Source organism: Sphaeramia orbicularis, chromosome 10 (genome assembly GCF_902148855.1).
Source record: "Sphaeramia orbicularis chromosome 10, fSphaOr1.1, whole genome shotgun sequence".
NCBI lineage: Eukaryota > Metazoa > Chordata > Actinopteri > Kurtiformes > Apogonidae > Sphaeramia > Sphaeramia orbicularis.
This window is the reverse complement of record NC_043966.1, coordinates 3953638-3981626: the sequence shown is the minus strand read 5'-3', so window position 1 is coordinate 3981626 and position 27989 is coordinate 3953638. Positions and strand designations below refer to the sequence as shown.

The 27989-nt window shown below is 40.7% G+C and overlaps 1 protein-coding gene across 2 annotated transcripts; it reads left to right on the top strand.

Moving 5' to 3' along the window:
- Positions 1–510: 510 nt before the first annotated feature.
- On the top strand, positions 511–27936 carry maml1 (mastermind-like transcriptional coactivator 1). 2 transcript variants are annotated; one of them, XM_030146238.1, is made up of 6 exons: positions 511–856; positions 1759–2074; positions 15695–17089; positions 22816–23076; positions 25662–25791; positions 26960–27936. In XM_030146238.1, exons 2-6 carry the CDS (start codon positions 1766–1768, stop codon positions 27892–27894), a joined length of 3030 nt encoding a protein of 1009 aa, XP_030002098.1. In that variant the 5' UTR covers positions 511–856; positions 1759–1765; the 3' UTR covers positions 27895–27936. The 2 variants fall into 2 exon arrangements, with proteins under 2 accessions (XP_030002098.1, XP_030002097.1); XM_030146237.1 differs by having other exon boundaries at positions 1567–2074.
- Positions 27937–27989: the final 53 nt, after the last annotated feature.

Genomic DNA, 27989 nt, shown 5'->3' with positions numbered 1-27989 from the left:
CAATGTTTTAATTAAAATAATTCTAAAGGTCTTTTTGCCCCCTTGAATGTACTGATTGAATTATTCATATTTTCAACAACTCCTTACTGAATGCATTCTTTTTATTGTTTGTGTTTAAGTCAATGTATTTAAAAATGAGAGAAAAAGAATAATATATTCTTCTTTGCAGAAGAACGACATCAATAGTTTTACATTTTTATGAAATTTCAAAACGGAAAAGAAACATAGAAGTGGGCGGGACATGTCCCTTTAACCATCACACCTTTAATGAAGACCTAGCATTTTACCTACTATTTACGAGGCGGGATCACGTGTTTTTTATTTTGTAAAAGCAAAATAAACTTCTACAGACACATTTTACAAAAGTCGTTAATTATTTCTGATTAAGTTTTCGTCTTTTTGTTATGTTTGTGAATTGTCGCCCAAATCCTTCGGTCTATTGGTTCCTTTAGCTGTCAATCAGGGTGACGCGGGGGCGGTGACATTCCTCCTGTCGCTGCTGGAAAAAAAGAGAAAGTTTTCAAGATGGCGGCGTAGACCTGCCTGTCCGCTGGAAAACAATAGAAACAGCACACAGGGACTCATCTAGCCCGTTCTCCGCCCCGAACCGAACCCGTACCGCGCACATCCCCGGCTCGGATTCGACCGGGGAAGGATTATCCGCGGCGGCCGCTCGGGAGGACTAAGTTTAAAGTATCATGCTTTATTTACGCGTTTAAAGCTAGCCACACAGCTAGCATTAGGTTAGCCCGTCTGCCCAAAACACAGCAGCTAGCGGCTAACGGCTACAAGGAGGCGGAGGATCAGCTGTTTGTAGACAGATGCTGTAGGAACAACCGACAGCTACAGCTTCACAGTAAGTTAATTTAACACACACATAAGCTTATGTTGTCTGTAAAGTGTAGTCGCTCATTTAAAGGCGGTGTTAGGTCTAACACGTTGCTTATAAGTTTGTGTAGAAGCCAAGTTGCTAGCCAGCTAGCTCTTGCTAACCGAGCTAACAACTCCAAATACTCGAAAATAAAGTTTCTACCAAGTTGGAGGTCCGTTATGAGGCTCCCACTGGGTTGGATTTGACTGTTAACAAATAAATACACGTGAAGGCAGGGGCTGGTGTCGGTCACATGTAAGATAACCGAGTTTTAAGGCGACTCGGGTAGTTTTTAAGGAATTTTCGACGCTCCAACTTTGATTTAGAGTGGAGGAATGTGCTAACTGAACTTAGCCCGATGGCAGTGGGTCTGACGGCAGAGGCAGCCCGCTGTTTCATTGATTAGAACTCAGACGGAAGGTACAGCCTTCACGGTGTTTGTAGAATATTGATCCGGGTTTGGTTTGTTTTAGACCCCGGGGGTGAATCAGCGGGTTGAGATTTAGATTTGGGGTGAAATTTGGGGCGGATTGTGGCTCCAGCAGGACTCCGGTGGGTCTGTTTTACCCAGCACGTTAAAGCAGCTGCGGTTTAAAATGGGATTCATAGTGAAGATAAACCATCAGGGGTGTACGATGATTTAAAAAAAAATACATGTAAGTGCACCCACAAACGTTAATTTTCCTCTCCGGCAGTGAGTGCCGCTGTGACTGAAGGCCATTAGCAAGACAAAGGTCGCCTCCATGGAGCCAGCACAGGAGTCTTTGTAAAGGGCGAGGGGGGGTGAAAAGAGCCAAATTCAGCATTTTATGGACGAAACCTGAGAAACCGGGAGTTTACTACAAGTCTTTATTGATGATGGCGGATTTTGTTACACCGCGACACAGCGCGGTGATGGAGAGGCTCCGCCGGAGGATCGAGCTCTTCCGGCAGCATCACAACACATGCGAGAGCCGCTACGAGAACGCGACGTTGGAGCGGCTGGAGCTGGAGCGGCAGCAGACCTTCGCCCTGCACCAGCGCTGCCTGCAAGCCAAAGCCAAGCGGTCCAATAAGCACCGGCAGCCCCAGGCCAGCGGCGACCAGGCCGGACAGAGAGCGCCGGGCGGCGGAGGCGGCGGCGGCGCAGGAGGAGGAGGCGCGGAGCTGGGAGAGAGCGGCGGGATGGCGGCGGAGCAGAGCCGGAACAGCACCCTGATAGCGGTGAGTGGACCCGGGGAGGGAGGATGGAGGAGCCGAGGCAGGCTGCAGGGCATCAAAACACACACACACACACACACACACACACACACACACACACACGGTCATTGGTAACAGGATTATAAGAGTTTAGGAACAGGTTAAGAATAAAACCGACTCCAGTTTTAACCCTTTAACCCCCAGTGTGCATCAACAAGAGATTTAGGGTGTTGAACATGAACTGTGAACTGGAACACACTGAACAACAAGGATTTGAATTTGGGCCCAGTAGTTTTAGTTTCGGGCTCTTTATTTTCTAAATCAGTCCAGCTGGTTTTTGACACCTGGTTTAACTCCATAAAGCAGTTCCACGGTCAAAACTCAGTAAAAAAAAAAAAAAAAAGAGTTATCAATTAGGAAAATCACCACAACACTGAAAAAAAAAAACAGTCAAAACAAAAAAAAAAAAAATGAGTGCATTGCTCTGTGTTTTACCCCCTAATTCCACAGGCAGTGGGGGGTAAACTGAGCATGCTCAGATGTCTATGGAAACAAAGTCTATTCTATCAGCATGATTGGAAATTGTTCATATTGAGCAAACAGTTGAATTTTTATGAATATTTAAAATAAATCTTACATTCAGAACGCTCACCACAGACACGTCAGAGGTTAAAGGGTTAAAGGTTATAACCAACACTGATATAATAATGCACTATTATTCCATTAATAACAAGTCAAAGTCAACTCTGTTGTCAGTTTTTCCATAAGCACAGCACATACAGAAGACTGACATGGCAAACCTCTAAAGCCCACAGTGCAATAATGAATATAGTAGAAAAATATAAAAAAATAGAATCTGACTATAAACAGAATATAACTATAAATAGAATCTGACTATAAACAGAATATAACTATAAATAGAATCTGACTATAAACAGAATATATTATGATTAGAATCTGAATATAAACAGAATATATTATGATTAGAATCTGAATATAAACAGAATATAACTATAAATAGAATCTGACTATAAACAGAATATATTATGATTAGAATCTGAATATAAACAGAATATAACTATAAATAGAATCTGACTATAAACAGAATATATTATGATTAGAATCTGAATATAAACAGAATATAACTATGAACAGCAAAGGGTTAACAACAGTAACATGTCAGATGAGTTCTTCAGTTAAACTGACAACTATTTTGATAACTGATAATCAATTTGCCCTTACTGTTCACCTTAGACTACCATCATCCAACTAGATCAGGTCCCTCATGTTTTAAAGTTTAACAGTCTTTGATTTTTTTTTTTTTTTTTTTTACCAAGGCTACAAATTTAACTATTTGGTCTAAATCAGATCTTAAACTAGATTTAATAGAAAAATTTCGTACAGATCTCAGAATGAACCAACTTTTATGACTGATTTATATTTTGACAGTCCGTCCGTGTATCAGCTGTAAAATCAGCACCAGTTGTGTTCACATGGACCTCACTAATGTAACGGTTAACTGTTCACATGGGCGTTAAATAAAACAGTCCAATGTGTGTTTCGGTTGGGTTCTACCCATACAGAAACCCAAAATCTCACCATGGCCAAGTACAACATCCAAATTCCAGTCAAGGAAAAAGTCACACCTCATGATAAATTAACTCTGACACGTGATGTTATTATCCAGCTAAAACTGATCATTTTTATTTCAAAACAGTTTAAAGCTGATTTTATTTGATTTTATTTTATCATTCAGTTCTAGTTTACATGTCTCAAAGAGATGAATGAAAACAGAATAGATCAGTTTGATTTGGGACCAGTACAGATACTGATGTTTTAAACATCGTGGTCGATCGCTGATGCCTGTGTTCCTCTTTTCTGTGTATTTTTTTTATTATTTGATCCTTGTTCATTCATCTTTTCTAACATGTGTTTAAGTCATATTCTCTGTTCTGTCAGTTTAGTTTTTTCCCTTTGTATTTGTTTCTGTTACAAACTCGTTTCCTCTAAACATGAGCAGAAATAATAGTTTTATTCCAATCAGAAACCATCAGATTAAATGGTAACCTGTTTATTATATGTTAATATTTCCCTATTGATCCGATTATTGATGGTTTGTGTTGTACCAGAGGACTCGTCCTGATTGGACCAGTGTCTGAACACAGAGGAGGTCACATGAGATGTTTTTATTCTGAGTGGACATTGGTGCACGTTCTCAGTGGAATATTAACGCCTGTGTGAACCTACAGTTACTGATCTGCATCTCAGGGTTTGGAAGACTAACCATTTTATCACCACCTCATCAGATGAATGTGAAATTAATGTAGAAAACATCAAAGCTACGTCATTTTTCCTACATGTAGCAGGAGCCGTCTCCTGTTGGAGCTCTTTGTCTTTTATTCTTTATCCGTTGCAGGACTTTCCAGTGTTTACACATCCATATGAAGGTTAAAATAAAAGACAATCATCTAATTATATTTAGATTTTATTGAGAAAAAAAATCTCAATCTCAAAAACATTCTTTTGAGAAGACCTCTAAACTTCCCTTTTGTCTTTCACAAACTTAAAGTGTATCGGTTTAATAATGTGTGTTTTTAGTCAAATAACATCAGCGTATCTCCAGTGATGAACTCCCATGATCCCCCAGAGCGCCTCCACAAACCTGTGGAAACCCAGACTCTGTAGTTAATCAGATCCTCAGGCCGATAAAGAAACGTCTCAAAGTTAAAGAGTATTTCTGGTGTCTATATGCGGTGTTTGTGCTGCTGGTTGAACCTCGTTGTTCTGAGGGTTCTGCCCGAAGGATCAGTAAAGTTCTGTCTAATCTAATCTAACCTAATCTAGTCTAGTCTAGTTAAACCGGATCTAATCTAGTCTACTCTAATCTGATCTAATCTAGTCTAATCTGATCTAATATAGTCTAGTCTAACCTAATCTAGTCTAGTCTAATCGGATCTAATCTAGTTTAATCTAATCAAATCTAATCTAGTCTAGTCTAGTATAATATAATATAGTCTAATCTAAAATGATCTAGTCCAATTTAGTCTAATATGGTCTAATCTAATCTGATCTAATCTAGTCTAGTCTAATCTGATCTAGTCTAGTTTTATCTAATCTAGTCTAGTCTAAATTGATCTAGTCCAATTTAGTCTAATCTAGTCTAGTCTAATCTAATCTGATCTAGTTTAATCTAATCTAGTTTAATCTAATGTAATCTAGTCTAGTCTAATCTAATCTAATTTATTTATTTATTTATTTATAGAGCACTTTTCACAGACAGAGTCACAAAGTGCTTTATCAATTCAAATCAGAATCAAATTAAGTTTACAGAGACCCAACAGAATGTAACAGAATGTACTCTAACCTCATGGAATCTGGTCTAGTCTAGTCAAATTGAATCTAGTCTAGTTTAATCTATTCCAGTCTAATCTAAGTGGGAATCACAGTTTCATGTTTGACTCGGATCTGGTTTTGTGGTGATCGATCAAATGGATGATGTGTCTGAGAATCAGAGCCGATTGATCTGAGGATGTTCAGTCTGACATGTGACCACGAGTTCTGAATTCAGGTGAAACTGGTGTGTGTGTGTGTGTGTGTGTGTGTGTGCGTGTGTGTGCGTGTGTGAGACAGAGGAAGTGTTGTGCTCTCTGGTCACATGACCTCGTCTGCTTGTGGCTTCTTTTCCAAACAGGCTGTGTTCAACCCGTCTGTAACCAGATGAAAACAGCCTTAGAGCCTGACCTTTGACCTCTTCCATTTGATTTTATGATTAATGTGCACATCAATCCAAAAATTAGATCCTGAAAAGACAAAAAACACCTAAATTGTAAGTGAAACCCTCCCCGGTGGACTCGCACTGATTGGACCAGAATAGACTTTAATGTTTAAAAAGTTCTTAAAACTCATTCATTACCAGAACATGATAGAAAATAGTCAGACATGCTCCAGTTTAGCATCAAACAGCTTCAAAACAATTATAAAACTGGGTAACACAACACATTCTAACCACATGAAATGGTTTCCCACAATCTGTAGAAACTTTTCAAATAAAATCAAAGTGAAAATATGATCAGACGTTGCGGCAATGAAATAATTATTGACTTTGAAGTGTGTGGATGTTTAATTAATAGATTATTCATGACCTTTTAGCAGACTGGAAATGTTGAGTTTTTGTTCACATACAGAATTGACCTTGTTACATAATTTATTTCATCATTGTGTTTCTAAAAACATTCAGTAATGGCTTAAACCTCATGATTATAATATTGTAAATAGATGAATAGATAACTTATAATGTCAAATCAGATCAGTGGTATTTCATTAAAAAGCAAAAAAAAATATGTTTAAAAAAATTAGGAGAAAATGACCAGGACAAAGGCTGATGTTAAGTTTTTTCTTTTTATTTTCTTTTCTTTTTTTTTTTTCATTAGACTTTAATGATTCTAAAAAGACAAAGATGATAAATGAAAGTGCATCTGCAGATGAAACATGGTTCTGTTTCTAATAACAAGAGCAAGTCAAACAGCGATGGAGTGGTTTTAAGAAAACTCAAATGATGATAAAAATGCATCTGATAGAATGAGAATATTTCTGATTCATTTTTTGTCTGAAATGTTTATTAAAACAGAGTAAATGTACAGGGTGAGAAGGTTGAATAACCTGAACCCGGAGGTCATTTATGGTCAGAAATGGAATTTATGAAACATTTCAGACTGAAACGACCTTCAATGACCACAAAAGCTTTAATCGGGCAGTTTGGTTCATGTTATAGATTTGTAGAAGTGTTTTAACATCTTAACCTTCCAGTATCCAAGGAACATATTATACACATGTTACACTTATAAAAATTCATATTATTTTTCATAATTTGTTTTAGGTCAGAATTAAAAGATTGTTAATTTTTACATGATTTTTAAAATTATTTTTTCATTATTAATTTTCTTTATTGGAAGTAATTTCACAGACAGCAGCATGATAGTGCAATGTGATAAAAAAGACTTTCATTTTTCTTTTTATCCCTCCCACAGTCCCACCCTACCCAAAAGAAGACAATTCTTAATGTAAATCCAATATTGACATGTAATCAGTACAAAATAGATACAACAATTGTCTGATTAAAGAAAATAAATAGCTAAAATAAAACAGAAAACAAGGGGGTGGGGTTCTGACCCATCCACTAAGGTTGATGAAATACAAAAAAATAGAAAATAAAGTTCAAACCAAACTGTATGAAAACCATTTTGACATTAGTTGGACACTGTGCAGATTATGGACAGGGTTAAAGGGTTCAAGTCCTTCATTATTCTGTCTTTAATGACAACAAACGGAACCATTCACATTCACGATCCGACCTTTAATAATCCAACTAATGTGAGGTCTGGAAATGGGACCGAGGCTCCAGTAACGAGCCGCCAAATTCTCATTAATGTCAATAGAATCCGTGTCTGTCGGAATGTGGAGGTTTCCGTATCAGATGGACCTTGGACTCCTCTGGTCTGGAGGAGCTGATGCTGACGGATTAGTCAGGTTCAACTGGAGGCGGGTCAAAACCAGGATTAGACCGGTTCAGGTTCAGTTCAGGTGCTTCAACTCAGAGGTTTGCCACTCTGGAATGAAATATTCCACCTGGACCAGAACCTGGACTTGGACCGGGTGTTTTTGAATCTTACCAGTTATTAGTAGATGTTTATTTATAGCAGAAGTTCAAATCCTGTTAAATGCAACAGAAAGGATCAAGGAAACAGTGAAGTCTACTAGAGTTCATGAATATGTTTATGGTCAGTTTTGACTTTGAGCCACAGGGATTCAAAAGGTAAACTATTGGTCTAAAGGTAAAGTATTGATCTAAGGGTAAACTGTTGATCTAAGGGTAAACTATTGATCTAAAGGGAAACTGTTGATCTAAAGGTAAAGTATTGATCTAAAGGTAAAGTATTGATCTAAGGGTAAAGTATTGATCTAAAGGTAAAGTATTGACCTAAAGGTAAAATATTGATTTAAAGGTAAACTATTGATCTAAGGGTAAACTATTGATCTACAGGTAAACTTGTTTGTTGGCAATTTTTTGTTTCTTTTTTTAATGATTATTTCCTTGAAGAATTGAATTACACCATAAATCTGCACAAATACTAAACACATTTTTATTTGATTCCAACAGGATCTAATGTTCTATCACCAAATGTTCCTGTGTTCAAACTGAAATTCAGTTTTACAGACATGACAGTTTCAGATCCTGTTCAAATGTTCAGATTCTATTAGTTCACAACTAACATCAGAACAGGATTTGAGTTCAATCCCAACAAAGGAACTAACATTATTTAGTAAGAGTGTTAAATAATAAGAAATAAAAGAAAAACAAAAATGAACTTCCACAATATCTGCATTTGAATAAATACCTAAAAATATCCATACAGTACTTTTTAATATCGATACAGTATCGTGAAATGAAATATTGCAATATATTGCAGAACTGATATTTTCTTACAGCCCTATTTATAGTATAATACAATGTACATCACTGTGATAAAAAGTGAAAAAACATAATCCTGAATTAATGTATTCCTGTAGATATGCGTTTAACCTCAGTGATAAAGTGCTGTGATTGGGGAAAAAAAAAGAAAATTACCCTTAAAAGTTCTTGAATTTGACCTTAAAATGTTTTCCAAGTGCTGAATTCCATCCTGTGTGTTTGTCTAAACCCATTTCCTCCTGTGCGGTGCCTGTCTTTGCTCAGGGCTGTGGTGCTTGTACAGTTCCATGTGGCTGCTGCTGCTGTTCGGTGTGTCGGGCTGTTGGGTAATCTGCTCATGTCCTCAGTCAGTTTTCTCTGTTCGATGAGTGGAAACCTCACAGACTGAAGTCCTGAGACGTGACTCAGTACCAACACAAACCCCCGGCAGACGCCAACACACCGCTGACTCACCGCCGTGTGTCTGTTCATGTGTGTGTGTCAGCGTCAGGAAACGCCTCGTTCCCGCCGCTGCCTCACATTATCTGCGCTCTGATTGGCTGCGTTGGCCTCGGTCTCTTTAACGTCAGCCTGAAACCAATCCCGCAGATATCACCGACAGTAAAACTATGACTGATGTCAGAGTCAAAGAGGCGACATTTGATCATATTCACTGTTTAAAGTTATGACTTATTCTGACAGTGGGTCCTCTGATCCGATTATCAGAAGTCTTTTAAAGTTCATTTATGCTGTTTATGAAATGATAAAATAATCATCAGAAGAAATTAAATACTTCAGTTCCTGCTTATAGACGTCTTTAAATCACCTAAAGCGCATAATATGTACAGGGCTAATTTTTTTTATTTATTTATATTTTTTGCATTTCGTCAACTTGACCCATAAACAAAAATACCAAATACTATATAACTGTTATATTTTAACCCTTTAAATACCAAGTTTGTAATGTAAACAAACCATATTTTTGACACAAAAAACACAAAAGCCCTTTTAACTTCAATATTCTTCATATAAATTGTATCAGTTTTTGGTTTTGTTTTTTTTTTTGTTTTTTTCATCCTGTCACATGTCAGTGATTAACACCAACATTGGTTCATATTCAGTATTATTTTTGGTTCTATGTTAAATGTGTCAGTGTGTATTTTGTACTCACTTAGTAAAAAGGTGTTGAATTTAACACTGTTTATTATGGGATGGTTTTAGTGGATGGATCAGAATTAAAAAAAAAAAAATAAAAAAATCACGAAAAAAGGAACAACGTTTGAATTCTGACCTAAAGAAAACTGTGAAAAATAAAATAACATGAAGTGTTATGCTCACCTGGACACCGGAGGGTTAATGAAATGAAACACCTCAGCTCTGTGTCAGATCAGATCAGAATATTAATCAAATTAACTGAAATCTATGGTATATGTAAAGAGACTCAAGTTATAAGATAATTCCCAACAAAACTGTATATTTTTAACAGAAACAACACAATTAGAGTAATATGTTCTAGACAAATATCAGTGCACAGTAATATAGACAGTGTGTCTGATCTACGTTAGTTAAAAGTATGTTTATTTTATTTTAGCACCATAATTAACCAAGTTTGATACAACTGACATCTCAGGTTCATACACACTTAAAAGTAATGATGTCCCGATCTGGATTTTTTGCTTCCGATCCGATTTTTTTTTTTTAGGATTAGTCTTGCCAATACCGATCTGATACTGATCCGATACTGAAATTTTACAGTGAAATTTTGATTTAAATTTGAAGTCATTATTTATAGGTCCTCAAACCCATCATGTAGACAATTGGTTCAGACAACAGATCCTCTTTCCAGACCCATGGAGCCGAATCCACCTGGTCTGCATGGAACTGGCTTCATCTACTTCACCTGATGTCAACTCCATGCACCAAAGTTAAATCCAGGTTTTGATAAATCTGAAACAGCTTTTATAAATGATCGGCTGTAATTTAAAATCAAACACCCAAGTTAAAGCTGCAGGAGCTGAAATCTGGAACAAAAAGGTCGAAACAAATGACTAAATATGAACATATGAAGATGAACCAATATGAAGATGAACCAGAGTCACATCCAGGTCATTTCATACAATTTGATCAGCCATTGGTAATTACAGCTGTCAATCACATATTTAACCCTCCTACCTATTGACTGAAATCTTTATTTCGAACATGTAGACAGTGAAATCTAAACAAAATCAACCAACAAAATATCAGTAATGATACATAAAAGGTTGATAAGTAAACAAAAGAGAAAAAAATAACAAAAATACAATAAATGAAATTAAATTAAACATGCTCAAAAAGGAGTAGGAAGAAGTATAAACTTATATACTCTTACCCCCAATCTCTACTCCTTATGATCTCTATATAGCAATTATTATTTTATATGAATATCAATATAATAATAACAACAATAATAGTATAACAATATCACACATCCTTATTCCTATATACACTAATACAATAATACCTATTTATAAATTATCATAGCAGTATCAGCGCTCAGATATGAATAAAAACTAAATAACAAAACCAAAAACACATATACATATATAAATACGTATGATATTCTATATTGTCCTATATAGTACCATAGTAATAATATAATAATATCTATTAATATATCATAATAATAATAATAATATCTACCTATCAGAAAACACCAATGATTAGACAACACCAAAAAAATACGACAGCTTTAAGTAACGACTGCATAAAAATACAAACATTCACAGATACATATGACTGGAAAACAGATAAAAGTATTCACATTAAAATCTTCATATCAGTGTATATCAGTATTTATCACCACAAATATCTTTTGTTTTGTTTTTTTTTTGGAAAAAGTTTAAGGCTGATATTTAGACTTGAGGGAAAGTTGAAGAAAACAGTTATTTATGTTTATTTACATGGATCAAAAAGCCTGAACTTGATTAATTTGATTTAATGTGACATGATATGTCACCTATCGCTGTCACATGGTCAGACACAGTATGTTTTCTGTATTTATTCACTGAGACAAACCATGTGTTTAAAGAATCTCATATCTGATATTTCTCAACAGTGTCACTGCAGAAAATATGTATGGCATTAATTTAGACAAGGACACACTGATTCTGTCTTTGTGGATTTATGTGGTGTAAATGGGTCAATCAGGGGGAATTCCAGGACAATTTAATTGTTTTGACATGATAAGAATAAAACCTATGCATGTTTCATTGATAGTGCAAGATAAAACAAAAAAGGGGAAGAAAATCTGGCACATTTGAGAGTCAACTAGTTGTCTTATTTATTAAAAAAATCCCTGATATTTCTTCTATTCATTTCTAATTATCGGTCTTATGGTGCCAACTCAGTGATTCCTGATGCGTTCAGGTCTGAATTCAGTCACAACAACAAGGAAATTCTCAGCATATTTTGGACAAGACGTCACTTTCTCAGAGCTGTGATGCAACCAAAACCATCTCATTCTGTTTCTGTTCAGTTTCTATTAACGTCTCTTTGAGGATGGGCTGATTCTGTCTCAGCCAATCGCATGATGTTGGTGATGGATGCAAAATAAAATATAAACAATTAATATAATAAAAATAAACTGTAATGTTTAGTATGAGTGAGGTGCAAAGTGGAAATAGGATTGTGACCAGAGTTTAAACATCAGACAGATGTAAAATAGACAAAATATAGACAAAAAATATATAATAGTATAATATAATAGACCAGGGGTGTCAAACATGGAGCCTGTGGACCAAAACCGGCCCGCCAAAGGTTCCAATCTGGCCTGTGGGATAAATTTGCAAAAATGACACGGAAGATATTAAGACAATGGTGTCAAACTGGTTTTAGTTCAGGTTCGACATACAGGACAATATGATCTGAAATGTAAAAAAAGCATAATAACATAGAAATATTTACATAAGCAAACTATCCTTTAAGAATCAAATGTGAATAACGTGAACAAATGTGATCAACATGAAATAGTCCTCAGAAAATCTAGTATAATTATACCAATATTCTGCCTGTTATTAAATATTTTGTGTATTAGTAGATCCAGTGGGATCTGTACGTTATAATGTTCATGTGTAAATGATAAACTGAGACATGATATTGGTAAAATTACACTTAGTTTTCTTTAGAAATTTCAGGGTTTTTTTCCCAGTTATTCACATCTTCTTTGTTTCGATAGTTTGTAAATGTAAACTTTTTTGCACTCAAACAAAAAGAAAAGTTTGGAGTCATTATTTATAGGTTATTCTGTTATTATTTGACTGGTCTGATCCATTAGAGATCATTGGTCTGAATGTGGAACCTGAAACAAAATGAGGTTGACATCCTTGTAATGAACAGATAATATGAGCAGAGGCGGTTCATCTCCCATGACCTTTAACCAGCTCCATGGATCCTCTGTTACTCTGAATGAAGATCACCTTCCCATTAATAACATGTAAATGTTCATGTGGCAAGAAAAAAGTATTGCCATTACACACTTTTACATCAGCAGAAGACAACCTTTTAATCAGGGAAATAAAACTGAAGAAGAGATAGAGAAGAATGTTGAAAGTAGAGTGGATACAGTTATTATTCTTATTAATTTAGTCCACACAGAAATGAAAATAACACAGAATTCCCCCACAAAATGTATGTAATCCTGACTTTTCTGCTCTTTTAATGAAGAACTGCAGCAGCACTGGGAAAACTACTGTTAGAAAACACTGCATATGGTCACTTTCCTAATTGTCAAAGTAATTTTTTCAGTTTTTTTCACGTATTGGCCCATTTCCTGCATGTCAAGGGTATTAAACATACGACCCATGGGCCAAAACTAGCCCCCCAAATGGTCCAGTGGTCCTAGGTGAATTTGTGCAAAAAGTGACTGTCAACATTAAACATCACGGGTGTCGAACTTTTAGTTCAGGGGCCTGATGAGCATAATAACTTATCAGTAATGATAACTCCAAAGTTACTCCTTGATTTATTGTGAAAATAGAAAAAATTCATTATGAAAATATTTACATTTTTCACAAAATGTGAATAGCCTGAACAAATTTGAACATCATCACATTTCTAAAGATGAAAAAGTGTAATTGTACCAATATTCTGCCTGTTACTAAATGTTTTGTGCATTTGTAGATCCACTGTGTCTGAGTTGTGTTAATAATAAGCTGAGACACAATATTATTGAAATTGCACTTATTATTCTGAATATGTTTCAGTTGTACATGATATTCAGGCTATTCATATTTTCATAATGTAATTTTACTTGTTTTTCACTGTCAAACCGTTAAGATTTATAGAATAGATCTTTACTGTCACTGTTACAGGAACGATGAAAATCCATTTAGCAGCAAATTCTTAAACTGCAAAAAACACTATAAAATATCACAAAAATACAGAAAAATAATGGCCATGTACACAAACTACAGAGATAGAATATTAAATATACAAATACTACAAAAATACTTCGAATTGCCACTAAAATATACAAAAACTAACTCTACTATGGATAAGAAATATGTACAACATATAAGGATATATACAGGTAATAAAAGGAAACATACCTGAAAAAATTACAAAGAAGGTGCATAGGTGTGATTATAGGTTATCATTATTATTATGATGATGATGATTATTATGATTTTTTTTACTGGTCCGGTCCACTTGGATCACATGGGGCTGTATGTGGAACCTGGACTCACCTGCTCCGTCCTCCTGTTGGACGCTGCAGACTGCGGTCCTGGTCCTGGTCCTGTGAGGATCAGCTGATGCGGTTGAGTCTGGAGGTCCTGAATGTTCTGTCAGATCCGCTGATGTGGTTCTGCAGACCGGACCCGTCTGATCTGCTGACTCCTCGGAGATCTGAAGCCCTTTGTTGTGTGTTACGTAAACCTGCCTGCAGCTCATTCTGTCTCCGGCTGCAGCCTCTGAACACGACAGGCCCAGCCACAGCGCCACCTGCACATGGAGACTGGTCCTGCACATGGAAACTGGTCCTGCAGCTGCTCATTCCTGTTGATAATCATTCAAACAGGATGTGGAGAAAAACTGTAGGCATTTATCAGGGTTTCTGCAGGTCATTAAAAAGCATTAAAAGTCATTAAATAGATTTTGTGGAAAATTAAGGCCTTAAATGGCATAAAAAGCATTAAATTTGATGTCCAGAAGCATTAAAAAATGAAATACACTAGATGGAAAAAATCATTGTTATTCACGATTTATTTTGATTCTATGAACACTGAATAATTTTGATCTCAAGTACAGTGTGATGATTGACAGGCCGAACCCTTTAATTGACTATTGAAGTCATCAACAGCGGATGCTTGGAATGCAATGTGCTGTGAGCGTGTTCATGCTGTGGTGAAAGAGCGGAGGGAATATTAGCAAATGTGGGAAAAATGGGAAAATTTAAGTTTGAGCAGAAGTGATTGGAGGAGTAACTATTCAGAACCTGGTGAAAGCCTATGGACGGTAAATGTATATATAAAACTATATAAAAGTGTAAGTGCAGGTGGACATGGGCATTAAATGTGTTTAAAGTGGCATTAAAAAGCATTAAATTTGCCGACACCTGCAGAAACCCTGTTTATGATCAGCCGAGAACTGTTTCAGGGTCATTCTTATTAAAAAACAGTCTTCAGCTTTGTTAAAATGTGTATTTTGTCAATTGAAACAAAATAAAATTACTTTTAACAAAAGTTGAATGTGCCTGAATGAGAATATCAAATATTTTATACAGTTACTAATAAACAAATCTCCTGATGTTAAATTATCACCTCATATAGACACTGTAAGGATGATCACAAACCAACCCTGTCCCTTTTGGTCAGTTATGTGAAATAAGTATTAAATTTCATATGAATTGTCCTGTGTATTTTAATTTTAATCAAAAATTAAATATCTTTAAAAGTGAAAGTACATGTATGGAAAGATTATTTTGAATTAGTTGACGAGATGTTTTCCTGAGAATTTACCTTTTTAAAGACATTTTGTGTAAAGTTTTTCTGACTCAATGTCTTGAAAAATATAAACGATAATGAAATCAGGAGATGCTTCTAAAGAAAAAATATGCACGTAATTAAATATGAAGTTGAACTATAAGGTTCTAAACTTCTTTTCCTGTTCAGTGGTTGTTGTTAAAGCTTTGAATCGTTAATTTTGTGTTTCCTTTTTAGCTTCAGGAGACGGTGAAGAGGAAGTTGGAGAGCGCCAGTTCTCCTCTGGGCAGAGACCAGGTCAACGGCTTCAGCGATGGCTTCCCCCCCAATAAGAAGCCCTGTCTGGACAACGGCACTGCCAACGGCTCCCCCCTGGACTCCAAACTGGGGGTCAGCGATGCCCTGAATGCCAACGGGACCCACGGCACGTCGGCGGAGTCCACGGACGGCGGCGTGGAGCCCGGATCAGACTTCCATCGGAAGGAGATGAAGCAGGAGCCGGACGACATCCTGCCCATCATGCCTCCAAGCGGAGGAGGCAACAACAACAGCCTGTTCCCCGACCTCAACCTCAACGAGCAGGAGTGGACGGAGCTGATGGAGGAGCTCAACTGCTCCGTTCCCTACGAGGACATCCAGGACATCCTCAACGATGGCTTCGAGGACCGAAAGGACCCCCTGGACATGGCTCCGACTCCAGGTGGGGCGGAGGGGGTGGGGGGAGGAGCGGCCAGTGGGGGGAGGCCGTCTTCGCAGGGTTTACTGCCCCCAGACTTGGCCAACGTCAAGGCGGAGTTCTCCCCGGCCTCGGCCTTCGAGCAGGACTCTCGGACCGGTTCCCCCCACGTCAGGTCCACCCCATCTGGACCGCCGCCCCCTCACCCCACCAGCTCCCCTATTGCCTCATCCTCTGCTTCCTCCCCAGCCCTGCCCCCCTCCCAGCCGGCTCCTCCCCCCAGGCAGCTCCAGCCTCCCCCCAACCACCTCCTGGCCCCTGGCCCCCCAGGACCCCCGGTGCCTAAAGACCTATCCCCAGCCCAGCAGTTGCAGCAGCTGGCAGCGCAGCAGCAGAGGGCGCAGCAGCAGCAGCACCTCCACAGCCAGCTGCAGCACAAACCGCCACAGCCGGGGGCCAAGTTCCACAGCCAGGGGCCCCACGCCCACCCCCCACCTTGGCCCCAGATGGCCAACACATCCCAGAGCCCACTAGGGGGCGCCTTTGGTATGGACAAACCCACGAGCCCCTCCCTCTACCCACAGGACTTCAACCCTAATGCGGCCCAGAAGCAGCTGCTGATGCCCGGTCAGCCCAATAAGGGGTCTCCCAAAGCGGGACCCGGGGGCTACATGCAGGGGCCCAGCGGACACCCCAACATGCTGGGCCACCCGGGGCCTCCCCTCAGCCACCCGCAGGCTCCGGGGGCCCCGGCCCCCGCCGCCATGCTGAACTACAACAACACCAAACCTCTGTCGCACTTTGATTCGGGGGGGCCTGGACCAGGACCCCCGCGGCCCCCCAACACCCAGAGCCAGAACAAGGCGGCCCTGCTGTCGCTGCTCAGACAACAGCAGCAGCAGCAGATCAAACAGAAGAACAGCATGAACTTCAGACCACACATACCACACACACAGGTAAGAGGCACACTAAAGAACACCTGCACATGAACATTCATGAGTGTACCAGCAGGAACGGAGCGGGTCAGACTGAAGGAACCACTGCCTCTGGGTTAGTTCTAATATTCTCCTGTTTCAAGCTTTATTATCTGGTCTCTGATTAAACTGGGCCAAATTATCGTGGTCTGGGTCAAAAACTACTCCAAATAAGAATAAGAATAAATACTGTAGCAGCTCATTCCTTCTGTCATCAGGAACAACATGTTGAGTAATGGCGTGTGTGCGTTCCTTTGGCGTCCTCGTCCTGTTGCTCGTGGATCAGACGGGTTCGTTCTGCTTTCATAACCCACGTTCCATTCCTGCTCTGTAACACACAAACAGGTCCGCTGCAGTCCAAATGGTTTTATTCTGAACCGCTGCTTCACAGGGCAGACGCAGCTCATGAATGTGATTTATGTGCAGCTTCAGAAGCGGGTGCTAATGCAGAGGCAGCTCCACCCCCCCACTCACAGCTGTAGTGAGCTGATGGACGACAGAGCTGGACAGGCTCAACAATGGTGGTCTGTTGGAGCTGCAGAGCCTCCTGCCGGTTCATCCAGTCTGAACAGAAAACACACAGGAGGTCCGTCTGAGCAGAGGACGGGCCTTTACATTCAGGGCAGACGGCGTCCTGCTTCGTCTTTATGACCCACTCCTGTTTGTTTACCAGCAGATACAGAGTATTCTGAGATGACGCTAATGCTACATTCACACTGCAGATCTTCATTCTAATTTTTTGGGCTGAAATCCCTTTTTTTGCATGGTTGTCATTATAATATAAATGTGCCCCCATCAGACACATTTGGACAGTTTATGTCTTGAAGTGACGTCCCGCTGTGTATATGGAAGTACATATCGTTCACCTCATGGCATACTTGTCATAGCATAAAGTCCTTTTTTTTAGGCAAATTGTGACATGTGTGTGACTACTCTCCTAACACTGTTGCTTCATTTTGCATCATGGTCCATGACCTATCATCTAATGATATGGCTCTGTCCAGGTCCTGCCTCCTCCACTGCAGAACTATGATGCCTGTCGCATTTCAGTGACGTACAAGTCAAATGAAATGTGACTTGACCGTTCAGACTGAAGTCACAGTATAAAACATCAGATACGAATCTGATTTAGGACCAGATATGAAAGTGACCCGGGTCTGATTTGAAAAATGTAATTCATGCTGTTGACTTTCACATATCCTCCTGAGACCCAGTAATGTACTTTTGTTTTCTATAAGAGACAACGATTTCACAGCTTTACATTAGGAAAACAAAACAAAAAACCCTGCTGTCCGCTGCAAAGGACATTACATTAAAAAAATGTATGTGAAAAGACTGTTGCATCATGCTGTTTTCAATCAAGGAAATTAATTAATGTAAAAAAGCTGAAAGTTAACTGTTAATACTGCTACCAGTACTACCAGTGGATATACTACTACTACTAATACTACCAGTGGATATACTACTACTAATAATACTACCAGTGGATATACTACTACTACTAATACTACCAGTGGATATACTACTACTACTAATACTACCAGTGGATATACTACTACTACTGCAGTTGGTAGGCAACAATAGAGACCTCTGCCATCCCTGTTATTATATAATAAACACTATCACAACTATATGGGTAAATGAATGATAATGATGGAGGAGAGGAGCAGGAGCACAGCAGGAGGTCCAGAGATGATCCAGGGAAAACCTGTGAGGACATAAGACTCCAGGGAAAAAGGAGAGACAGGAACATGGATTTGTATTGGCTGGGGTGAGAAGAGAGAGGAGGAGGAGGAGCAGAAGGGAGGTCAGAGAGGAAGAGGAGGACAAGAGAGGAGGGGGTCAGAGAGGAGCATAGAGGGAGAAGAGGTGGAGCAGAAGGGAGGTCAGAGAGGAGGAGGAGGGGGAGTAAACAGGCTGAGTGTCCAGTGTCTGTATCAGCAGAAGTCAGAACAGTCTGATCTGTTTTAACTATAAGTGTTATTGATAGAATATGGACATACTGTCTAATGTGTTCCAGTTTTACCTGCAGTGTGAACTGTTAGTGTTTCTACTGTTTCTACTGCCTTTAATTTAACACAGACAAGTGGGATGGACACAAACAAATAAGTGTTTAAAGGGTTAAAATTAGAGCAGAACTAATGCTGCTTCTTAGTCACATCCAAGCAGGAAGTTCTGAGTCTGATCTGACAACATTCCACCACTTTAGGAGAATCCAACTGGTTCGGAATACTGAGGGTTTTATCCCACAGCCCAGTTTCATTTCACTGGATGATTAGAGTGGATGGAGTGGGGGGTGTGAGGGGTTCACTCAGAGCACTGAGGCGTCCTCGAACAGACCTACTGGAACTGTTTGATTCAAATAAAATCAGGATGAAGCACAAATTATTTCAGTACAGGACACAGAAACACTAACCTCCGAAAAACAAACACAGACACCTGTCGACTGGGAAGCGATCAAATTAAACATGTGTTTTTACATTCTGTCTGTCAGAACCTGTTAAAGAACTGTTAGGTGGTAGAGCTACAGGATAAGGATGGTCATCAGGGGCAGTAAGGATGGTCATCAGGGGCAGTAAGGCTGGTCGTCAGGGGGGCAGTAAGGCTGGTCAACAAGGAGCAGTAAGGCTGGTCATCAGAGGCAGTAAGGCTGGTCATCAAGGGGCAGTAAGGCTGGTCATCAGGGGCAGTAAGGCTGGTCATCAAGGGGCAGTAAGGCTGGTCATCAGGGGCAGTAAGGCTGGTCATCAAGGGGCAGTAAGGCTGGTCAACAAGGAGCAGTAAGGCTGGTCAACAAGGAGCAGTAAGGCTGGTCAACAAGGAGCAGTAAGGCTGGTCATCAGGGGCAGTAAGGCTGGTCATCAAGGGGCAGTAAGGCTGGTCATCAAGGGGCAGTAAGGCTGGTCATCAGGGGCAGTAAGGCTGGTCATCAAGGGGCAGTAAGGCTGGTCAACAAGGAGCAGTAAGGCTGGTCATCAGGGGCAGTAAGGCTGGTCGACAGGGAGGGGCAGTAAGGCTGGTCATCGGGGGCAGTAAGACTGGTTGTTGGGGGCATTAAGGCTGGTCGTCGGGGGGTAAAAAGCCTGGTTGTCGGGGGGCATTAAGGCTGGTCGTTGGGAGGCGTTAAGGCTGGTCGTCAGGGGGGTATTAAGGCTGGTCATCGGGGGGCATTAAGGCTGGTCATCGGGGGGGCAGTAAAGCTGGTCGTCGGGGGGCATTAAGGCTGGTCGTTGGGAGGCGTTAAGGCTGGTCGTCAGGGGGGTATTAAGGCTGGTCATCGGGGGGCATTAAGGCTGGTCATCGGGGGGGCAGTAAAGCTGGTCGTCGGGGGGCAGTAAGGCTGGTTGCTGGGGGCTGGTTGTGCACTGGTTTTACTGGTTTCAGTCCAACAGGTGCAGCTGACTCCAGTTCAGAGCAGTTTGAGTTTGGAGCCTTTTGTTGAGCTGAGCGGCGGGGGCCCCTCGCCTTGGCGTACACCACTGTGTGTGTGTGTGTGTGTGTGTGTGTGTGTGTGTGTGTGTGTGTTGTGCGGGTCAGGCAGCTGGTTGCTAAGGCTCACACAAGGGGGTGAAGGGAGGCGATGACAAAGCAGCCTTTCATATTCTCTGTGTATTTAAATATAGCTGCTCCTGCTTGTATTTTTCCTCTGGGCGGACTGAACGCTCTGTTCCTGCTGTACTTTACGCTTTATTATCACAACTGTTGATCACCAAAGCAGCTCTCACTGCTGCAAACTTAGTTTTTATCCTGTTAACACGACAGCCTCAAGTTTCACCGTTAAAGGTTTTTCACTTTGACTTAATGAGTTTTTTTTTTTGTTTTGTTTTGTTTTTTTTGGGTGATTCCTGGTATTTTCTCTCAGGTTTAATGTCCTGAATGTGGTTAAACCTGTTCGTTCTGTCCACCTGTAACAACCACAGCAGCCTCTAGGGGGCGCTGGTTTACCTGTGAATGTTCAGTTCAAGTAACAGTGAGACTGTTCTGAATACGGTTTATTAAATGTGAATATTCTCTGGTTTATAAGATGAACCTTAATAGAAAGTTCACTGATAGAGATAAAGAAAGAAATGGTGAACCACAAAGAAACCAAAGTTCAGAAACATTCTACAGGATGTAAAAATGCTGATTTTCAAGAAAGAAAACCGTCAACATTTTGTTCAACTGGAATATTAACAAATAACATCTATGATTTCCATCATTTGTGATTCAAAGGTTGATGCAAGATTGACTCAAAATTAAGAAAATAAATATAATTAATAAGATTCCTGTGTCCAGACTATAGGGACACCTTTTATAATAACATAAAAATAGTCTGGTTCTAAACTGAAACTGTGTTTATTTGGTTTTTAACAAAAGATGTGACAAATTTGTTACCAAAGTATTTGATTTATCAGAAAAAAAATATGCTAATCGACACGGAAAATAATCTAGAGTACTTCTAGTAGTGTTAGAGTTAATAAATAATGTTTCTTTACAGTGAAAAGCTGTTTAATATACGGTTTCCATGTGATGTGTGAGGTCACCTGTACACAGTTGTACTCACCTGTATGCACCTGTACTCACCTGTACACACCTGTACACAGTTGTACTCACCTGTACACACCTGTACACAGTTGTACTCACCTGTATACACCTGTACTCACCTGTACACAGTTGTACTCACCTGTATGCACCTGTACTCACCTGTACACACCTGTACACACCTGTACACAGTTGTACTCACCTGTATACACCTGTACTCACCTGTACACAGTTGTACTCACCTGTACTCACCTGTACACACCTGTACACAGTTGTACTCACCTGTATACACCTGTACTCACCTGTACACACCTGTACACAGTTGTACTCACCTGTATACACCTGTACTCACCTGTACACAGTTGTACTCACCTGTATACACCTGTACTCACCTGTATACACCTGTACTCACCTGTACACACCTGTATACACCTGTACACAGTTGTATACACCTGTACACACCTGTATACACCTGTACACAGTTGTACTCACCTGTATACACCTGTACACACCTGTACACAGTTGTACTCACCTGTATACACCTGTACTCACCTGTATACACCTGTACTCACCTGTACACAGTTGTATACACCTGTACACACCTGTATACACTGTACACAGTTGTACTCACCTGTACTGACCTGTATACACCGGTACATACCTGTATACAGTTGTACTCACCTGTACACACCTGTATACACCTGTACACAGTTGTACTCACCTGTACACACCTGTATACACCTGTACACAGTTGTACTCACCTGTACTCACCTGTACTGACCTGTATACACCGGTACATACCTGTATACAGTTGTACTCACCTGTACACACCTGTATACACCTGTACACAGTTGTACTCACCTGTACACACCTGTATACACCTGTACACAGTTGTACTCACCTGTACTGACCTGTATACACCGGTACATACCTGTATACAGTTGTACTCACCTGTACACACCTGTATACACCTGTACACAGTTGTACTCACCTGTACACACCTGTATACACCTGTACACAGTTGTACTCACCTGTACTGACCTGTATACACCGGTACATACCTGTATACAGTTCTACTCACCTGTACACACCTGTACACAGTTGTACTCACCTGTACACACCTGTACACAGTTGTACTCACCTGTACTCAAACCTTCATGTACATTGCGACTCATTGTTTCCAACAGGACCAGAACTCGTACCCGGCTCCTCCTCACGGTCCAGGCGCCGCCAACAGCATGCCGTCTGCGCCTGGAAGCAACGCCATGGCGGCTCAGCCGGGAGCCAACGCCATGGCAGGTAACCATGGCAACGCAGCGTACCTGAGCAACCAAGCAGCGGTGGCGGCGGCTCTAAAGCAACAGCAACAACAGCAGCAACAGAGACAGATCCTGGAACAGCAGAAACAGCAGCAGTACATTCAGCAGAGGCAGCAGCTCATGGAACAGGTAAGACACAAACACCGTCTAGATCTGGGCTGTCAAACATAAGGCCCACAGGCCAGTACCGGCCCACCAAAGGGTCCAGTCCTGCCCCACCAAAGGGTCCAGTCTGGGTCAGGGGTGAGTTGGTGAAATGCAAAGACTAAACTCAAATATTAACAGTAAAGACGAGATAAAGTCTAATATTGTTAAAATTAGACTTATTTTTCTTAATAAATTTAAGGTTCATGTTCCAATTTTTTTGATTTGACATTTTTTTACAGGTTATTATGGCATTACATCTCAACTACTTACACTGAAAATACCCACAGTAAAATCTGACATCAGTTGGTAAAAAATGACCTTCAGAGTGACGACGAGGCTCAGTGATGCAATGTTTCGAAAACAGGAACCATTGATTCAAAAAGCAGCAGAAAAGTGCAGTGGTATGAGTGGTTTCTGTGAAGAAAAAAAAAAAGATAAAAGTACCTTCTGTTCACCAGCAGAGGGAGCTATAACCAGAGGAACAGACTAATACAAACTCTACAGGGATATTTGACCTCATTCAGCAGTCGAGTTTGTCCATGTTTGACCTTCAAATAAAGACACAGCTCATCAATCAACACTGAACTTTAAAACAAAAAAGAAAAACATTATTATTGTTGGTAGTGTTGGTCTACAACTGGGATGTCAAAGTCATTTTAGTTCAGGTTCCACATTCAGTGGGTCGGACCAGTCCAATAATAACAGAATACCCTATAAATAATGACAACTCTAAACTTTTCTTTGTTTTTCAGTGAAAAAACTCCATTTACTTCATGACAACATTTAAATGTACAAACTATCCTTTAAAATAATGTGAACAACTTGAAATTTCTTATGAAAAATAAGTGTCGTTTTAACAATATTAAGCCTCATTTCTACATGTACATTAGAACGTACAGATCACAGTGGATCAAACACACAGAACATTTAATAACAGACAGAACCAGTCCAATTACACCGATTTGTCTTCAGACGTTCAGGTTGTTGATGGTTGTTTGTGAAAAGATAGTTTGTAAAAGAAATAAAAAAATTTAAGCAATTTTACCATTTAAACTAAATCAAACATTTAGAACTGTCATTATTTCTGGGTCATTCTGTTATTATTTGACTGGTTCTGATCTACTTTAGATTATATGGGTCTGAATGTGGAACCTGAAATAAAATGACTTTAACATCGTTGATTGTTAATATCTTCAGTGTAATTTTTGTGTTTCACAAATTCATCCCACGGGCCGGTTTTGGCCCACGGGCCGCATGTTTGACACCTCTGGTCTACAAAATATCAAAGTACCTTCCTGTTCTAATATTTTCTGTTCTATAAAGCACTGATTCAGAAAGTATGAGTTTACACTTTTCAGTTAGACGCAGAGATGAGTCTAAAATACATACAATCAAAGCATTGATATTTGAAAAGGAAACAGGATTAAAGTGACATGTTAATCTGGTTTTTCTGATCTGTTATTAGGTTATGAGGTGTGTGTGTGTGTGTGTGTGTGTGTGTGTGTGTGTGTGTGTGTGTCCAGTGACAGTCGTCCAGGAACCAGACCCACATTCACACAGAACTGAAACAAAACATCCTCCCCTTTGGATGTTTTGGTGTTTTGTCTGTTTTCTTTGCTAGTTTCAGATATCAGATCGGGCCGTTGTGTTCTGCAGTTTGGGAAAATTCTGCCAAAAAAGCTGTGTTCTCTCACTTTTCCATGTCATCCTTTGAGCTTTGACCTCACTGTAAAAGCCTGAGAACTGCTTTCATCGTCTTCGTCAGCAATTCCTTCAAACACCTTCTCTGACAAAAACTGCTGCTCGCATTAATTTCAAATTTTATATGTTTATTCCTTGGGATAATGTCTACAAAGTTTGTTCACGATTTTGAGAAATTTTGGTTTTTGAATTTTTGACCAATTTCTGAAATATTTCAAATGTTCCTTTCTTTATACTGGTCCATATTTTTGATGGTTTATAGCATGTAAATGGATACAGATATCAATCTAGTTACTATCACTGATAGAAGTCATCTATGGACTTGGAGTTGGGTCCATGACCTTTGACCTTGAGTGACCTTGATGGGTCAAACACAAGGTCACCAATGTCTGCATTTCAACAATCTACTTCTCCAAAACTACCGGTTGGATTCATTTGTTTTTTTAATTATGTAGTTTCCTTGGGACAATGTCTACTAAGTTTGTTCAGAGTTTTCAGAAATTTAGGTTTTTGAATTTTTAACAAATTTTCTAAATATTCTGAATGTTCCTTTCCTTCTACTGGTCCATATTTGGATGGTTTATAACATGTAAATGGTTCCAGACATCAGTCTAGTTCCTGTTGATCACTGATAGAAGTCATATATGGACTGTGATTGGATGAGTTGAAGTCCAGTGAAAGTCCCGCCCACTTCTATAGTTAGATTGATGTGCATCCAGACCACAGGACTGGAACATAGAACAGAACCTGACAACCTCACACATTCAACTGGTTCTGATCCACATAGAACCTGATAAAACCTGACTCTGACATACAGGGTCATCTGTCCTATTTTTTTACATCTGCTTTCCCGACTCTTGTTTCAGGAGAAGCAGCGGCAGCAGGACCAGCAGCTGAAGAGACACCTGTCCAGACCTCCGCCTCAGTACCAGGACCAACCGGGTCAACCAGCCAATCAGAACCCCTTCCCACAACCACCAGTCAACCAGTTTACAGGTACGAAAAGACGGCATAGAGCAGGCCTACGGGTCGACGTCCACCTCAAAACAAGCAAACCTGTGTGTTCTGTGGACAGTGTCACATATGAGCGTCTCTGTCTTCAGCGTCTGTAAACCTTATCTACATGTGACAGATCTGTAAACCTGGGTTCTACTGGTGTTTGTAGATACGTTCAGCAGCAGGTCAATAATTCTCCTTAAATGCGACATTAAAGGATCTGTTTTATAATCCACAAATTCTGAATCTGAAATAGTCGACACTGAGGATGAGACGGATCAGTGGGACGCAGACTCGTCCATCATCCAATATGTGTGGGAACGCCACCGCACACAAAACCCTGAGTGTGTGAAGATGAGTATGAAGATTAGCAGATTAGTTTCACTGGTCCTGAAAAGACCGTCCTCTTTTAGGAGGTCACAGCGCTGTCAGCTCCTCAGGTTTCACTGAGACATAAAGAATAAAACAGTTATTAATGAAGGGGACAGACGGTTGTTGTGTCCATCAGGACAAACGAGGCTTTGTCTGTAAATAAATATAAACAAATGATGCTCATTTGACTGGAAAATAATAGTAACTGGACTGGTTCTGATCGGCATCAGTGCACTAATATGTCTGAGTCATCATTTACATGTCAAACCACAGGTGTTTATTAAAAACACACGTAAAAGGACGCCGTTAGTACTCATCGTCTAAGAATATTTGTAAAGGAACAGGTTCATGATCATGTATTTAGAGGTGATATGTACATGAGTTCATTTACATCAACTGCAAACACAGTTTATAACTGGATCAAATGAAAGTAGAATATGTTTAATAAAATGAACAGACTTAGTATTGCACGAGTCAGTAGGTTTGAATCTACAGCAGGGTTTAATAATCAGTGAATACAGTTGGTAAGAGGTCCAACTGAAAACCAAGAAACTGTAGTTAAATGTGTCTCAGCCTTTAGGCTTAGTTGGGTTTGGTTCAGTTTAGTTTAGGGTTTAGTTTAGTTTTAGTTTAAGTTTAATTTAGTTTTAGGTTTAGTTTGACGGATCAACAGATGAATCTCGGTCACCGTCACAGTTCAGTGTAAATAAAACCATGTGACTGGACTCAAACACTGAGTCCATTCCAGCCTCAGCTTCATGTTTGTTTGTGACTTGTTGTTGTTGTTTGTTCACAGCTTCTTCTCAGCCAATGGGCAATGTTGGCTCCATGGGAGGCCCCGCCCCCGGATCCCGCATGTTCCCTCAGACCCAAGGTATGATGGGAATGAACATGGGCCAGGGTGGCGGTCCTGCGGCCGGTGTGGCTCCGCCTTCTGCAGCAGCGTCTCAGGCCGATCTGAGCCTGCAGTCATGTGGCGGCGGCGGAGGGGGCGGGTCTGGCGTGGACATCCAGCAGGTGATCTACAACAACATGAACCTCCACCCCAACCACCCGGCGCACACCGCTCAGCAGGCCGGCCTGCAGCGGCAGCCCATGGGCCCCATGAGCGGCGCCCCCTACAGGCAGCAGCTCCTCCAGCAGCAGCATCTGAAGTCACAGCCCAACGCCGCCATGTTGAAGCAGCAGCAGCTCGCTGCTGCCGCCGCCCGCATGCCCAGCACCATGTCCAACAGCATGAATGCCGCCTGGCAGCAGCCACCTTCTTCCAACACCGGCATGGCGCCGTTCAACAACCAGCCTTTCCACATGCAGCAGCAGCAGCCTCGCATTCCTAAGATGGCCCCCGGCGGCGCCCCCTTCAACCCCAATGGCCGTCCAATGGCAGCCATGAACCAACAGCAGATGATGCAGGCGAACATGGCCCAGCAGAGGGCGCCCCCCAACGCCCAGCAGCAGCAGGCGGCCAATCAGAACCAGGCCGTCCTGCCTGACCTGGCTGCCTTCGGACAGCCGCCACAGGGCGGCAGCGGGCGGCCGGGGATGCAGTGTAACCAAGGATACCAGGTGAGCCGGACTGCCAATCAGCAGCAGCAGCAGCTGTCATGTGGTTACAATGTGGCGTCGGGGAGCTTCGCCGAGGAGAGCGAGCTGGTGGATTCGCTGCTGAAGGGACAGAGCACGCAGGAGTGGATGGACGACCTGGACGAACTGTTGGCCAGCCACCACTAGCGGCAGTGGCGGAGCCTTCCCTCCGAATCGGCCGCCGCGTCCGAAAACATGACGCCGACCGCCACTCGGGCCAGCGACGCTGCGTTTTCACGTCT

Coding starts and splice junctions, on each gene's coding strand:
- maml1 (XM_030146237.1), top strand. CDS start 1,727: ATGATGGCGGATTTTGTTACACCGCGACACAGCGCGGTGATGGAGAGG. Junction 17,090..22,815: donor CACACATACCACACACACAG/GTAAGAGGCACA, acceptor TGTTTCCAACAG/GACCAGAACTCGTACCCGGC. Junction 23,077..25,661: donor GGCAGCAGCTCATGGAACAG/GTAAGACACAAA, acceptor CTCTTGTTTCAG/GAGAAGCAGCGGCAGCAGGA.